Genomic DNA, 16184 nt, shown 5'->3' with positions numbered 1-16184 from the left:
CTGCGCGTGTCCATCTAGATTTCCGAGGCTGTTAGCTGAGTCAGCATTTGTTCCTTATTGGACAGGTGTTTCATCTGTGTGCCCCCGGCAGGAACACCACAAGCTTTGAAAGGTCCACGCTTGACCATTCATGCCTCTCTGGTCAGTGCCCGCTCTGTGCTCTGACTTTGACTTAAGCTGTTCTGCATGTTAATTCTTTCTTTGTTTGTATTGTAGGATCATGGATTTTCCTGGTCACTTTGAACAGATCTTCCAGCAGCTGAACTATCAGAGACTTCACGGGCAGCTCTGTGACTGTGTCATTGTAGTGGGGAACAGACATTTCAAAGCCCACCGCTCGGTACTAGCGGCGTGCAGCACGCATTTCCGAGCCCTGTTCTCAGTGGCAGAGGGAGATCAGACCATGAACATGATCCAGCTGGATAGCGAAGTGGTGACAGCAGAGGCCTTCGCCGCACTGATTGACATGATGTACACCTCCACTCTCATGCTGGGGGAGAGCAATGTCATGGATGTCTTATTGGCAGCCTCTCACCTGCACCTGAACTCTGTTGTTAAGGCATGTAAACATTACCTGACGACACGGACGCTGCCCATGTCTCCCCCCAGCGAGCGTGTTCAGGAGCAGAGCGCCCGCATGCAGCGCTCCTTTATGCTGCAGCAGCTGGGACTGAGCATTGTGAGCTCCGCCCTCAGTTCCAGCCAGAGCGGCGAGGAGCAGCCAGCCCCCATGAGCTCCTCGATGCGTGGTAACCTGGACCAGCGGACGCCCTTCCCCATGCGCCGCCTGCACAAGCGCAAGCAGTCTGCGGAGGAGCGGGCCAGACAGCGCCTCCGACCCACCCTGGACGAGTCTGCCATCTCCGACGTGACACCAGAGAACGGGCCGGGGGTTCATTCCCGGGAGGAGTTCTTTTCTCCAGATTCTCTGAAAATCGTGGACAACCCTAAGGCCGATGGGATGGCCGACAACCCAGACGACAGCACCATCATGTTTGACCAGTCCTTCGGCGCTCAAGAAGATGCCCAGGTGCCCAGCCAGTCCGACAACAGCGCCAGCAATATGGCCCAGCTTTCCATGGCCTCCCGTGCCACTCAGGTCGAGACTAGTTTTGAGCAGGAAACCACAGCTGAGAAGAGTGCTTTTCAGTGTGAAAACCCAGAGGTGGGCCTTGGTGAGAAGGAGCACATGAGAGTGGTGGTGAAATCTGAGCCCCTGAGCTCTCCTGAGCCTCAGGACGAAGTGAGTGACGTGACCTCCCAAGCGGAAGGCAGCGAGTCGGTGGAGGTAGAGGGGGTGGTGGTCAGTGCCGAGAAGATAGACCTCAGCCCAGAGAGCAGCGACCGGAGTTTTTCAGATCCCCAGTCTAGCACTGACCGGGTAGGGGACATCCACATTTTGGAAGTCACAAATAACCTCGAACATAAATCCACCTTTAGTATTTCAAATTTTCTTAACAAGAGCAGAGGAAATAACTTTAGTACCAATCAGAACAATGACGATAATCTCCCAAACACAACCAGTGACTGCAGGCTGGAGGGGGAGGCCCCTTATTTGTTGAGTCCGGAGGCTGGGCCTGCGAGTGGGCCTTCCTCGGCCCCTGGTGCTCATGTGGAGAACCCATTCAGCGAGCCTGCGGACTCCCACTTTGTCAGGCCCATGCAGGATGTGATGGGCCTACCGTGTGTGCAGACCTCAGGCTACCAAGGAGGAGAACAGTTTGGGATGGATTTTTCCAGGTCCGGTTTGGGATTGCACTCCTCCTTTTCCAGGGTAATGATGGGTTCCCCTCGAGGAGGAGCCAGTAACTTTCCATACTACCGCCGCATAGCTCCCAAAATGCCAGTGGTAACTTCTGTCAGGAGCTCACAGATCCCAGAGAATTCTGCCAGTTCCCAGCTAATGATGAATGCAGCCACGTCCTCATTTGAAAACGGCCACCCTTCGCAGCCCGGCCCCCCGCAGCTGACGAGGGCATCTGCTGATGTCTTGTCGAAGTGCAAGAAGGCCTTATCGGAGCACAATGTCTTGGTTGTAGAGGGGGCTCGCAAGTACGCCTGCAAAATCTGCTGCAAGACTTTCTTGACCTTGACAGATTGCAAGAAGCACATCCGTGTTCACACAGGTGAAAAACCCTATGCCTGCCTGAAGTGCGGCAAGAGGTTCAGTCAGTCCAGCCACCTGTACAAACACTCGAAGACCACCTGCCTGCGCTGGCAGAGCAGCAACCTCCCCAGCACTTTGCTCTAGCCTGACCTCGAGATAACGCCGATGCCAGTTGTAGGACCGGAACTAAAATCTCCGATTGGTTGGTGGTTAATGCCATGGGGTTTAAGACTTCAGGCTGTGAGTGGCTCATGCAGATTTCGAAGACTAACAAGTGGAGAGTTCACAGGTGTCGTGCTTGTGCCGCCGCATTTCTGAGTGCAGTGCACACATTCAGAGAAGGGATCCAGTCCCTGAAACCACGTTCTCCCTTAGGGTTGAGTAATGCAGTCGGAAAGTAGTCTGTAATTGATGTTAGAAGTGGCACATTGAAAAATTAAACATTGAAGTGCAAAAACATTTTTTAGCAATTTTTGTAAAACCGAAGCATTTAATTAAATTTCCTATATACCTTCTGATGAGAATATTATATACTTGTATACAGTGATGCAAAATGCACTACGTGTAACCAGTGGCAACTTTGTGCCTGTCTAAAAGGAACACCCTTGAGGACACGCCTGCCTGCCAGAAATGCTTTAAAGTCTATCATGAGCTGGCTCTAGGCTTCAGAAAGTACTGTATTTTTTTTGTCTGATTTGCAGTCACAGATGCTGCACTTTGATGGTGCTGACACTGGGTCCAGAGCGAGCATTCTCTGGACTAACAGGTGTGTATATACTTTTGAAAACATCATCGTTAGATAGATGTTTTAACAATTTTTCCCAGTTTTAAAAGACAAAGTTGTAAAAGGAGTATGTACTTATGAATAGGGAGCGACAAGTAAGGTGTTGTTTCTGTATGTGCTGTTTTAGCGGTATTTTAACCAACTTGTATTACACATGTTACAGTTTGGAAGTCAGAAGAGCTAGTGTTCGTCTTTGTTCTGATGATGTGGAGTCCTGTTTAGTGGGATCTTTTACGGCGCATTTACCCTTTGTTCTGTGCAGATTTCGGGGGCCGGTCCAGCCTGACACATCTCACCCAACGACAAGCCCGTTTTCTGCTTCGCTTCTTCACACTTTCATGCCACTTACAGCATCTTTCCTGGGCCTAGATTACTGTTTTCAGGTAAAAAACCAAAAGTGAAGTCAACCCCCCTCCATCGTGGGCTTTATTACTGTTCTATTCTATGGTTTTAAAGTACAGACCCTGAGATTCTGTTGTTGCCCCAACCCAATACTGAAGGTTGGTAAATATTTTCCCGTCTCTATAAGAGGATTGGGCAGCCCAGAGCATAGAAGCCACCAGGGTAGCATCTGAGACAGTCTGAGGAGACCTCTGGGTGACTGACCTGGCCTTCTTTGGGCCAACCCTGTGGCCTTCCAACCCTTTGGGCAGCATCTGTTAGGCTGAGCCTTGGCTTGAGAGCTTCCAGGGGAACAGCACAGGTTAATGTGTCTCTGTAGAGCTCATGAAGTCAGCTTAATTCATACATGAACGTGAGTTCATTTTTTTATACAGTTTATTTGAGACACCCCAAACCACTGTGCATAATTGAGCAAAATCCTTCAGTTCTTATGTTTTGAGAAGTAGTCAGCATGTGTCTTCTCTTAATCCAGCATATGCAGTTACACGTCTATCTGTGGATAAACTCATAATGCTCACTGTCAGATTTAGCATCTCCTATGAACTGATTCCCCAGGGAGGAAAACCAAAAGGGAAGCCTCTGGTCCATCTCCTAAAAGGGGAGGGGAGAGGTGGGGAGGCGGGTGGAGGCCGTGGGATTACTTGTGAAGTTCGGTGTGTGTGGAAAATTGTTAGTAAGTCATGTTCTGACCATGTGATGAGGCTCTACATCCACCCCTCTGTGGAACCAGTGACTTGTGAGATCAACCCTGGGAGGCAGGTGGGTCAGCGTGGAGGAGGAGAGGCCCTGCCTGGCCTGGGAAGAGGAGTTGGCGGCACAGAACAGCGGTCGCCCTCCTCCCCTTCCACCTCGAGGAAGAGGTGCCAGGAGGTGGCCCCCTACCTGAGCTCAGGCTTCAGTGGACTTGCCTCGGGGACTGACACAGTGGCTGGAGCCCCGCCTCTCCACTGCCCAGTGGAATCTGGAATCTCTCATCTACCTCTTAGTCAATCAGTTTCTATGTGTGAGAAGCAAGCCTGTGGGCCAGTGTCCTTGTACATGCTGTAGCACTTAAGTAATTCAGAGGTTCCCTGGAAGACCAGTCCCAGGGTTCCTACAACTGGTAGTTTCTACCTGAATTTTAACTGGTATTGGGTACCTGGATTTCGATTGGTTAGCCTTAATTATAGCTTGGCATAATCATTTCTGGTGACCAAATCATAAAGTTCTATCAGGGCACCTGGGTCAGTGGTGCTATGCTGGTCAAAATTTGAGACTTTGAAATAAAAGCTTTGTCATATTAATGCCTCTAACTAATTATGTGTTCTTTTTCTTCACCTTAGGTTAAGGTTGAAACAAAAGAGTGAAATAGTATTGCTTTTTCTGCTAACCCTGCTGTTACCATGTTACCAGTACTCTGTTTTAAACCAGGCATCTTAGAAAATACTCTGATGCTGTCAGTTACAAGTATTGGTCATTAGTCCCTTGCGCTTTTCCCCTCTGCGCTGTGGGTGGGGCTGAGGCGGTGTCCTAGAGGGCCTGCCAAACTGTGTGCTTCTGCTGCTCCCTTACCTGCCTCCCAGGGGAGAAACCCCACTCTTCAGTCTGGCTTGGCTGCGGGGGGAAAAGCCGGAGCCGAGTCCCTTAGCAGGCGCAGGGCTTTGGCAGTGCTGGCAGCCAGGCCTGAGGAGTGAGGAGGTGCTTAGTAAAGGGCATCCACCTGGGAGCAGGACGGGAGGAGGAAAGGGACACGAGGAACAAAGTGTGACGGTGCTGAAGCTAAGTTTAAAATAAAAATGAAAGAAACCTACCTACCCTGATTATTCTTGACCAGAAAGTGAGTATTGTGACTCTACCTAGTTCTCTTTGCCACATGTATTTAATTTGCCTAATGGTCTAGGTAGCAGGTCCCATTGCTGTGGTCACCACTGGGCTGTGACTGTCCTGTCCTCAGTGAGGGAAACTTGGAGGCCTTTTGGCTGAGGCTAAGGTGGCTTGGCATCTGGTCCCATCACTTCATGTCAAATAGATGGGGAAACAATGAAAACAGTGAACTGAAGTCAGGTTTTATTTTGGGGGGGCTCCAAAATCACTGCAGATGGTGACTACAGCCATGAAATTAAAAGACGCTTACTCCTTGGAAGGAAAGTTATGACCAACCTAGATAGCATATTGAAAACCAGAGATATTACTTTGCCAACAAAGGTCCTTCTAGTCAAGGCTGTGGTTTTTCCAGTGATCATGTATGGATGTGAGAGTTGGACTGAAGAAAGCTGAGCGCCAAAGAATTGATGCTTTTGAACTGTGGTGTTGGAGAAGACTCTTCAGAGTCCCTTGGACTGCAAGGAGATCCAACCAGTCCATCCTAGAAGGAGACCAGTCCTAGGTGTTCATTGGAAGGACTGATGCTGAGGCTGAAACTCCAGTACTTTGGCCACCTCATGCAAAGAGTTGACTCATTGGAAAAGACTCTGATGCCGGGAGGGATTGGGGGCAGGAGAAGGGGACGACAGAGGATGAGATGTCTGGATGGCATCACTGACTTGATGCACATGAGTTTGGGTGAACTCTGGGAGTTGGTAATGGACAGGGAGGCCTGGTGTGCTGCGATTCATGGGGTCACAAAGTCAGGCATGACTGAGCGACTGAACTGAAGGTGGCTTGGACAGGTTCTAGGAATTCAAATGCTCAGGGCTGGGGATGGGAGTTGGAAGCAGAACCTGGAGTCACTAGAGGCCCTGGCTTAGGAAACCCAAGCAGATGCTTTTGTCAGTTTCTCCCAGTTACATGCCCAGACATCTCCGAGAATTATTTAATAGAATTACACACTTGGGGCTCGGATGCTTCCAACCACGCAAGTGCAGCACATCTGTTAGTACCAGTCTTCCCTCTGCAGAATGGGTACAGATCAGACTTTTTCCTCTGGCTCCCACCCTGTGGGTCCAATCAAGCCAGGGCGCGTCTGACAGAAGCCCAGGGCCACTTGCTTTCTGGTCCACAGAGTCCCCATGTGACTACAGCTTGAGTTCACTGGGCATCGGCTCCCCTCGCAGGCCAGCCAACAGGTTGTCAGCTGCCAAGACAGACATGATGTTTCGGGTCCTGTGGGTGGCACTGCCAATGTGGGGCAGGATCACTGGAAAGGAGAGGAAGGACAGGAAATGAGAAGGGTGGTTCAAGAGCCTTACCTCGGGCTAGAGTTTGCCAGGAAAAAGAATAAGGAGAACCCCCCTCACTTCTTGATTTGCCTTCCCTCCTGTCTCAAAGCACTCCTCTCCTCGGGGCCACCAAACCCAGACTCAAGGGTGACAAATATGCATCCTGAGCATGAGGGTCAGGGCCAGAAGGGGTCCCCAGAGCCTCTCTAGACCCACCCTTAAGATACCAGACAGTGACAGGTGCCAGTTTACCAGCTCATCCACACCATGGGCCCCCCCTGAAGGCCCCAGGCCTCTGAAATAACTTCTCCCGAAATAACAGATGAGAGGCTGGACAGCACAGTGCCCTCTGACCCCACTGCAGAGCAAGTGGGGTCAACGGTCCCCAGAGAGTGCCTTCTGAAAGCAGTCCCAGGGCACTGCGCTGAGTGCCAGGCCTCAGGAATGGGACAGTTTCCCAGCTCGGCAACAGCCTGGCCGTCACAGCCTGGGCTCCCTTCACACAGGCACAGGGTGGGAATGGTAGTGCCTCCAAGGGCTGTGACAGCAGGAGCATTCAAGGGGGGAAGGCAGCTACAGGCCTTCTCTGTGCTTTTCCATTCCAGAGGGTAAGCAAAGGGCAGGACTGGCCCAGACGGCCTATGGCCCTAACAGTTATGTATTAGTCTGGAGATGGAAACCAAACCAGCTATCTGAATAGACAGAACGTAATACACAGAATTGTCAACTCAGCACAGAATTGTTAACTAACTCAGGAAGCTAAAGAGGAACTCTTAAGTGGTTCTCACTGCTCCCAGGCTGAGTAACAGCCACGGGCAAGATGTTAGACACGTTGTCAGGCCCCACTGGAGACATCCTGAGGCGGTTGCCCATGGGGGCCTGGCACCATGCATTTGGTCAGTCCCTCCAGGTGACCGATAGCAGAACCACTGCACTAAGATCACAGGGGTAGCAATGTCAAACCTCCCCTGGGGCTAGGGGATGGGGGAGAGGAATGAAGTGAAGTGAAGTGAAAGTCATTCAGTCGTGTCCGACTCGACTCTGCGACCCCATGGATTATACAGTCCATGGAATTCTCCAGGCCAGAATACTGAAGTGGGTACCCTTTAACTTCTCTGGGGGATCTTCCCAACCCAGGTCTCCAGCATTGCAGGAGGATTCTTTACTAGCTGAGCCAAAAAGGAAGCCCAACAATACTGGAGTGGATAGCCTATCCCTTTTTCCAGTGGATCTTCCCAACCCAGGAATCAAACCGGGGTCTCCTGCATCGCAGGTGGATTCTTTACCCACTGAGCTAGAGAGCTTGGGGTGGTTAAAACTCAGCAGACTGAGGGAGGGCCTCTGGAGCTTGCCTCCTACCTCTGATAGCTGTGGCTTGTGGCTCGGAGGGGCACGGTGCCTAAGCCAAGTGTCTGGGAGAACTGCCACTCGGCTTCATCACCCGCAGTGGGAAGAGCCACCACCGGGAGAAGTGTTTCTGACAAAGGGCGGTTCTTACCACAGTTCTTCAGGGTCAGGAGAGGGTGGTCAGTAGGCAGTGGTTCTGGGGTTGTCACGTCCAGTCCGGCAGCTGCAATCTGACCGCTGGCCAGGGCCTGGTACAGGTCATCCTGGTCTACCACTTCTCCCCTGGGAATGACAGGGGGTGTCCTGAAGCACTAGTAATAACTAAGAAGGGATTGGAGTGGCTGGGAGGGAAGGTCTGCTCCCGTAACATGTTCAGTGGACTAGAGGCACCCTGCGGACATTTTTGAGGACCCAAGACAACCTGGGTTTTGGGTCTGTCTTTCCAGAAGTGTGAGTTCAAGCTCACTGACTCACACAAACAAACCCAGGCTCAGGGCCATGAAGGCTGGCCTCTAACAGGCTGTAAAGACTGTCAAGTCCAACCGTTTGTGGTTAGAGGAACAAAGTTACCTAATTTGCTGCCATGGTGCCTTCACTTCCTGAGCAAGGTCAAGGTACTGCTGGGAGCCAGACCAGGCCCTGCTCTGAGCAGCTGGGACATGCTCTGGGGCCCTTACTGTCCTGAGTTGAGCAGTTGGTTGGTTTATGGAGGGCAGTAGACTCAGCCTGAGTCTCATCGACAGCCTGTGGGGATCACAACAGCAGGGGCAGCCCCTCTCCAGGCTCGCCCGGTGACCCAGGATACCTGCTGATGTTGACAAACACAGCTGTTTTCTTCATCCACTGGAAGAAGTCCTTGTTGCACAGCCCCCTGGTCGCCGGTGTTAAGGAGCAGGCCACAACGATGAAATCGGACTCGGCAGCCAGCTCGGGGGTGGACACTGGGGGAGCACAGGACTCTGTCAGGTGCTGTGTCCTGGGTTAAGGACAGCAAGAGGGTGGGAGACCTGACCCCTCCCACCCCCCTCCCATAACAGAAACTCCCAAGATGCTTCCTGAAGGCGGCGCCCCACCGGGACAGCTCTGATAACTGCACAGTCAATGGCCACTGACGGGATCCTGGTGTGCTATATCCTTCAGTCAGCCCCCTGCTCTAAAGGTGGGGAAACTGAGGCCAGAGAGGAGAAGCTTATTCGGGGTCACACAGCGGGGATCTAGGCCACTGCTTTCACTCTTTCAAGGCCCAATGTGCCAACAGGGTGGAGTGGCTGAAATCCAGCTTGCCATCTGCTCACCAAGATATGCACCTGCCAGGGGACTGGATTCACCCAGAGGCAAGGCTGAGGGTCAGAGCTCACCAGTTTATGATGGAAACTGAGCGAAAGTTCCCAGCACTTCCTTACATGTACAATTCGTTACACATTATCACCATCCCTACTGCTGTGTGTGTACAAAGACAACAGTGAGAAGGGACCCTACAGGACAGGAGACCCGAGTCTCTCTGATACTGAGGGGACTCGGTGTCGCCTGGCTGGGTCCCTGCGCTGCCCGAATAGGCCTCTGCATGCAGGGCAGGGAAGTCAGACAAAGCCTAGGGGACATCACAGGCCTGTGGAGCTCCTGCATTCTACCCCAAAGTGCTGCCATTACAGCAAACACAGAGAACCACCTGGCCAAGCAGAAGGGGCCCCTGCAGAAATCCAGCTTTTACTTACCAAACTCTGCCTGGAATTCTGCTGCTTCCTGAGGCCTGGGCTGACGCCCTGTGTATAGAAATCTCTGGACACCAAATGGTTTCAGACGCCGAGCTATGGCCTGGCCTGGTGGCAAGGAGTCAAGAGTCAGCGCTTGTTCCCAAGCCCTCGGAGGGCGAGGGCGGGAACAGCGCCCAGCAGCTCCAGGGAGAGGGAGCCCCTGGGGGAAGGGCTGGGGGGCAAAGTCCTCTCCTACGTTAACTAATCCTGCCACAGTGCACCCAGCCCCCACCACCCCACACTGCCCTCAGCTCAGGGGTCCATCCTTCAGAGACCACAGCTCCTGTGTGGCTGGGACTGGCCTGGGCTGTCCTCACGTGGTTCTGGCCATCTTGAGGGCCACTTTCTAACCTTCCCCGAGCACTGGATGGACCTGGCAGCCCAAGAAAGGCCTGACCACATGGTCCCCTGCCTCCTCTGGACGCTCTGCTTCTGTTAATGCAGCCACAGACCCCAAATGACTCTTTGATGGCACTGCCAACTCACCCCACCTCTAACACCTTTCCACATACGCTGCTGTCAAGACAGGCTTGGGCAGCTGTGTTTTCTGACTCAGAACATGCCCCAAAGCTGCTGGGTTCCTCCAAGCAACTCTCTAGTGTGGGAGGCAGGGCTGCCAGCTAGCCAGACAAGTTATGCCCACTTCCTACCCTCACCCTCGCCTCTGCTCCCGGCAGGATGCCAGACTTCTCCAGTGCTGGGGCCACTGGAAGAAAAATAGCTCTGCCCTGCCTCAGAATCACAGGTAAGCTCTGTCCACTGGACCCTCTGGTTTCTGTGTTAAGGATTCAGGAGTCAAATGCCTTCTAGAAACCAGGCCTCAGGGAGCAGGGCTCCCCAACCCCTCAGCCATCATAGCTTCATCTGCTCTGTACGGAGCTATAATCATAAAGAACCCTGGCTCTTACATCTATCACCTAGTGACTTCTTAAGGAACTCATTTTATGTTTTGGCCTATCTTTTACAATGCTATGTCTTCTCGCTGGAGATATCCCTACTGCACACAGGTATGGCGACCCTTCCCAAAGAAAGACTGTCAACATCCAGACACAGGGTGCTGGAGACTCTAACCAAGACATGTGAGCCAGGAACCCAAATGGGTAGACGGAGCCTCACCTATGCGCCCCAGGCCAACGATGCCGACGGTGCTCTGTGAGAGGCCGTGGCCACACATCCACAGGGGTTTCCATGAGGTCCAGCCACCGCTGCAGGGAGGGAGGAGGGGCGGGTGAGCAGCCCTGGCTTTGGGCAAAGATGAGGGCTGCTGCAGAGACCCCACACTCCCAGGCATGGGCTGTGGTCCAAGGGACAGGCCCCACCCTTCAGTTAAGGATGGAGGGGACCACAAGTTACACCTACAGCCACTCGGTACTGTGGATAAGCAGTGGGAATAACTCTTTTAAAGCAATTGGGGACACAGAATCTGAGGGCTGGAAAGCTTCTTAGAGGTTCTCCTCCCTTTCTGCAGACAGGGACGCTGAGATCAGAAAGGGCGACGTATAAGGTCACACAGCCAGGGCAGAGCAGCAGGTTGCGAATCTGGAATGTGGGATTCCAAAACCAATGTTCTCAGTGCTCCAGGGGAAACACAGGCCCACCCCTGCTGCCCCGGACCGACGAGGGGACGCAGCCTATCTTGAGTCACCTCCGATGAAGGGGCCAACTCCCTGGACAGGAGGGTGGGAGGGACACTCAGCACTGTGTCTACTCAGTCCCACGCAGCCTTGCCCCTGCCATATCCCACCACGAAGCCCCTCTCCTGGTCCACATTCTGAGCGCCTGCATCCGCATGCCTCCTGGGCTTTGCTCGGGTCAGTCCCCCCTACCTTGAGTGCTTTCCCCGATTCGGGATGTACAGCCTCCATCTCAATTTGAAACTCTCAGGTCAAATGTTCTAAATTTTCAGATTTTAGAAAGGGGGTAAAGTATATATGCTGTATTCTGCATAACACACTTGACAACATCTGGGGTGGCACCTGTATCAAACACGTCAGTGTATCTGCAGCAACATGAAACAGCCTTCAGTCTTCAGAGCCTTCTGGATCCACATAAGGGTGGACAGGGCCCTCTGAGGATGCCCACCAGCTACTCCTGCAGAGACTTCCCTGGTCCACACTGCACCCCACAATTCCCCTTCACGCCCTGTTTGTTTCGGCTCTGCTGTGCACTTTAGTATCTTGCCTGAGTCTGTCTCCCTCATTAGCTGGGGATCACCCCTGGGCCAGGGGCAGCACTGAGTGCTCAAGTGCGGAGCAGAGCCAACTTCCCCGCTGGGCGTTCACTCACTTCTTCACCTCCGCGATGGCCTCCGGCAACCGGCGACAAGTGGTAAGCAGCAGGGAGACGGCGAGCTCGGCCGTGGCGTCTGTCAGGACACCCGGAGTGTAGCCCACGCGGATCCCACTATGAACCAAAGAGCTGGTGGTCAATGGCTTCAAGCACCTTCCCAGTTTCTACTGCTGGGACACTGCTGTGATGCGGCTTGGCTCCTTCTGCGCTGCCTGTTGGGAAGCTCAGAGCTGTAGTGGGCCCCCAGGATTGGCCAGCCCTCAGTCCCCTCTTGACCATCTCCCGTTTTGAGAAGGATATAAGATGGAAGAACAAGCTCCAATGTGTGGAGCTCCAGTAACTGATTACTTAATTTTTCTGAATTTCCTCATCTGAAGAGGGAAATAATAATTCTTGCCTTTTCTACTTGAAGGGGTTGATGTGAGGGTCAAAAAAAAAAAAAAGAATGAATGAGAAAGGATATTACCTGGACATTGTTAGCCACTGTTTCTGACTGCTCAGACTTATCTTAACTGACCTGTGCACACGTGGGCAGATTTTATCATTGGCTACCTTACATTTTCACCAAATGGTCAAGAGATATGAAGGAAAAACAAATAGATACTCAGCTCCTCTTTTTCCCTCTCTGGTACTCACCCTTTACTCCAGAGCCCAAGTTGTACTTACCGCTTCTTGATTTCATCCAGAGCCAAGTGGTCGACACCCACAGACATTGTGCTAATGACTTTGAGATTAGCTCCTATTGGGCAGAAAAAGCATTATTTGTATCTTTCCTCAAGGGATTCAAGGTCTTCCCACATATATAGACGGGTCTGGAAAAGGGAGGGCCCTGCTAAAGGTCATAAACCAAGCCTGAACAGAGCTGGAAAAGGGCCCAGGGCCCTGGCTCTCCTCCACACCATGGTCTTTGCCCTCTTAAGGTCTCCCTCCGGGGACTCACAGCCAGCAAAGAGGGGCACAGTGTGTGCCACATGGAGCTGTGGCCTAGGACCACAGTGAATGCCCTCAGAGCTCGCTGAAGTCACTAAAGACCTGCTTGGAAAGCAGCAGCAGCAGGCCAAGACACCCTGGGAGCCCTCCCCAGGCCTGCACAGCACACACACCTGCAGCGTCCAGGAGCTTCTTGTCTATGCGGTCCGAGAGGAGGCAGAGCAGGCCATGGGCCCCAGCCATTCTCTGTTCCAGGTCCTCTCTGGGAATGGGCTCATCAGAATCCCACTGCTCCACCTCACAGCTGAAGACAAAGGGAAGACCACTCAGAAGTGGGCAAGCCCCACAGGTGCCCACAGGCCCCCAAAGCTCTCCGGCCACATCCACAGACCCTGTCAGAGTGGAAAACATTGTTTTCTGCTTGCTCTGGCCTCAAGCTGCCTGGGGCTGGCTGAGGGGAGTCAAGATTAGGTATGGGCAGCCTCAGAATTGTTCTGAGAGGGTGGCTGAAGGGTGAAGGCTGTCACAGAGCAGAGCTCTCCAATAAGGACTGAAAAGGGCCTAAGCTGAAAGGAGAAAGTCACGGGGACCATTCTCAGCTCAACACAAGAAGAGCTTTCTTTACCCCCACAGGAGGCCTCACAGGCAGCGAGCTCCCGGGCCAGGCTGCCTATTGAGAAGGCCAGGAGGGGGCTCCTGGCAGCAGCCGGGCTTGGATCCCTTGTCTGGTTGTGCATCTTCTCCTGTGAGTCCGTGAAAGGAGTAACCCTTGTTCTTGACTTTGTACATGTGCTGTGCTCTGCTTAGTCGCTCAATCATGTCCGACTCTTTGCGACCCCAGGGACTGTAGCCCACCAGGCTCTTCTGTCCATGGGGATTCTCCACACAAGAATATTGGAGTGGGTTGCCATGCCCTCCTCCACGGGATCTTCCCAACCCAGAGATCGAACCCAGGTCTCGTGCACTGCAGGTGGATTTTTTACCATCTGAGCCATGGACAAGACCAAAGCAGCTCAACAGGGAGGAGTTTCAAGGGGCGCTTCCAGAGCGGCTGGTGGGCCCCAGGCATGTTTCCCAGCAGTGCTGCCCAACCTCCGGCCCATGACATTTAATTCAGTGCAGCCAAAACGCATGGAAAATCTACATGTGCAAGACACAGAGCTACTGGCACTTTCCAACACCCCCTGCCCAGGCGCCGGCCTCCTCGCAGCCTCCTTTCCTGGACAGTGGCCCAGTGCTGCAGCAGTGTGAGCGCCGCTACTAGTGTTCTTGTTGTTTTTGCCTTCCCCTCTCCCCCTCAATGCCTAGCACACAGCAAGTCTTCAGCAAAAGTTTGATTGCAGGCAACAAAAGAAACAAATTTCATTTTCCCCTAGCACTTGTTTCTAAGGCTGGGTCCACCTTCTCCTCGCCTGACATGGGAAGTGAAAACCTGCATACCGCAGTGCTCAGACTGCCACAGAGCAGATTTCTAATCCCAGCTGTGCCACCTATAGAGCTTGGTGAAGGTACTTGACCTCTCCCAGTTTCTCTGTAAAGTGGGAATCACAGCACTGATTTCACAGCGTTGAAGAATTAAGAGTTTACTTATAAGAAGCACCTGGCAAGGTGCAGAGTTTAGTTTAAGAAGTGCTACCAGAGGCCCCCTGCTAACCGTCCAAAGGGACCAGACCAGTGACTGCCAAGGCCCCTGACGCGTCCAAGCGACCTCAGAGGTCGCTCAGACCTTGTGACATGAGCAGTCTCCCCTCTCCCCACGCCCACGACTGGGGAAGGCTCCAGCCTTCACCCCACCCCCGCTGCAAGTGCCACGGGAACTGCGGTTCCCAGGGGCACAGCAACGGGCCTGGAGAAAGCTTGGCCCCTGAGGACTTTCTCTAAGGTTCCCCAAACTCCAAGACCGTTCCAGCCAGGCACGGGTTCGAAAGTTAGGCGAAGGCCCAAGCGCAGGATCCCAGTTCTCTCTGGCCCCAAGGACCGCCGTGTCCGCCCCACCAAAAAGAAGTGGGTGGCGGGAGGCCGCCCCCCGGCCCGCCCGGAGACGCTGAGTCACCCCACGTACAGGCTGCCCGAGGTCTAGGAGCGGTTCCCCCGGCTCCGCAACCCCTTCCCGCGACGCCACCCGCGGAACGCGCGCCCGGAGGGAGGGGACTCCGCGCGCGGAGAGGTCCGGGGGCGCCGGGCTCTTACTCTGCGGCCCGGGCGAGCGCGGCGCTGCCCTCGGGGGGAATCCTGCGTGTGATGAACACCTTCATGAGTCTCAATGGCCTCATTGACCCCGCAGCCGCCGGATATTGGGCCCAGAGCGGGCGGGCCGGGAAGGGGGCGGGGCCTCGGGAGGGGCGGGGCCGGAGCAGGCGGGGCGAGGATTGGCTCCGGAGCGGGGGGCCACTCCGGCTCCGAGTGTGCGCCTTGCGCACTTACTTGTTTGTGTGATCAGGCCTTAATGAAACGGACTGGCTCTGGAGCTGGTGGCAGGCTCGTGCCCTTGACAACCAGGGCCTACCTCTGAGTCCTCACTGCCTCAGAGCCTCCGGTCGGTCTTAGGGGTTGGGATAGGTAAAAAGGCAGCCACGGGACAGTCCTGTGTGAACGTGCGGGGGTGCCTGTAAAGGTGCCTACATCTGTGAGTATGCTGCCTGTGCTGGGGGAGAAGGGTGTGGTCAAGGGTCATCCCCATTCCCAGGGTCTGCTGTGCCTTGACCATCTTCTCTAGGTCTGTTCCATCATGGTCACAATGATCCAGGCAGTGGTCTTTAGCCACACAGACTGGACTCTGAGCCTGGCCTATTGTGCAAACACAGGAGCCTGGACCAGGGCAGCCTGAATCCCAGGATGACCTCCTTAATACTTGGTGCAATTTCCCATAGGAAGCCCACAGTTGAAAGCCACCCAGTTTGCTGGACACCTGCTGACTGGCCAAAAGCAGGTCAGGCATGGGGTCAGGGCCAAGATGCTGGAGCCATGCGGGACCGTGGGGTCATGGGCAGAGACTGGGATTGCAGTCAGGTGGACAGGGTCTGACTCCCAGCTCTGTCACTTACCAGCAATGTCGTCTTGGTGGGTTCACATCCTCTTCCTAAAGGTGTTTCTTCAGCTTCAAGATGGGGTGATGAGCACTTCCCTTTGAGGGCTATTGTGATTATTAAGCAGGCAACACTTGCATGGGCCCTGGGCCATGTTTGATAGTCACCAAGCACCGAGGCCATGAGAGAGGTGAGTTCAGGCTCTGGAGCCAGATTGCCTGGGTTTAAATCGCAGCTCTGTGACCCACTAAGGACAAGTCCTAACCTTCTACATGCCTCAGTTTCCTCATCTGTAAAATAGGTATAATAGTACTTACCTGCCTCATGGCTTGTTGAGAGGATACCTATGTACAGTACTTACAAACAGCAGGTATGTTGGGCTGCACCCCTCAGGCCTACAACCCTTGT

General features: G+C 53.6%; 2 protein-coding genes across 4 annotated transcripts in view; one reads left to right on the top strand and one right to left on the bottom strand.

The window, feature by feature from the left end:
• The window catches only part of ZBTB5 (zinc finger and BTB domain containing 5), a 31820-nt gene extending 27235 nt beyond the window's left edge, over positions 1-4585 (top strand). Inside the window, exons 2-3 of one of the 2 annotated variants that reach the window (XR_001295995.2) lie at positions 217-2873; positions 3154-4585. Coding sequence is in view for 1 of the 2 variants with exons in the window: in XM_005683876.3 (XP_005683933.1) it covers positions 221-2251 (2031 nt within the window). In the remaining variant the exon portion in view is untranslated. Of the gene's footprint in view, positions 1-216 lie in introns of both variants that reach the window. The other variant, XM_005683876.3, reaches the window with a different exon arrangement.
• On the bottom strand, positions 6071-15066 carry GRHPR (glyoxylate and hydroxypyruvate reductase). 2 transcript variants are annotated; one of them, XM_018052184.1, is made up of 9 exons: positions 14941-15066; positions 12924-13054; positions 12487-12559; positions 11818-11934; positions 10648-10736; positions 9493-9597; positions 8583-8718; positions 7929-8059; positions 6071-6408 (listed from the first exon to the last, which is right to left on the bottom strand). In XM_018052184.1, the coding sequence occupies exons 1-9, from the start codon at positions 15021-15023 to the stop codon at positions 6287-6289; spliced, it is 987 nt and encodes a 328-aa protein (XP_017907673.1). In that variant the 5' UTR covers positions 15024-15066; the 3' UTR covers positions 6071-6286. The 2 variants fall into 2 exon arrangements, with proteins under 2 accessions (XP_017907673.1, XP_017907674.1); XM_018052185.1 differs by lacking the exon at positions 14941-15066 and adding an exon at positions 14813-14931.

Source organism: Capra hircus, chromosome 8 (assembly GCF_001704415.2).
Source record: "Capra hircus breed San Clemente chromosome 8, ASM170441v1, whole genome shotgun sequence".
NCBI classification, from domain to species: Eukaryota; Metazoa; Chordata; class Mammalia; order Artiodactyla; family Bovidae; genus Capra; species Capra hircus.
The sequence above is the reverse complement of the archived record's forward strand: the minus strand, read 5'-3'. Positions and strand labels throughout refer to the sequence as shown.

Bases quoted from the DNA above. Each gene is read 5' to 3' on its own strand.
- GRHPR (XM_018052184.1), bottom strand. From the start codon at position 15,023: ATGAGGCCATTGAGACTCATGAAGGTGTTCATCACACGCAGGATTCCC. The intron at 13,055-14,940 runs GTAAGAGCCCGG...CTTTGTCTTCAG, and splicing joins GCGCTCGCCCGGGCCGCAGA to CTGTGAGGTGGAGCAGTGGG. The intron at 12,560-12,923 runs GTGTGTGTGCTG...TCTGCCCAATAG, and splicing joins GAAGCTCCTGGACGCTGCAG to GAGCTAATCTCAAAGTCATT.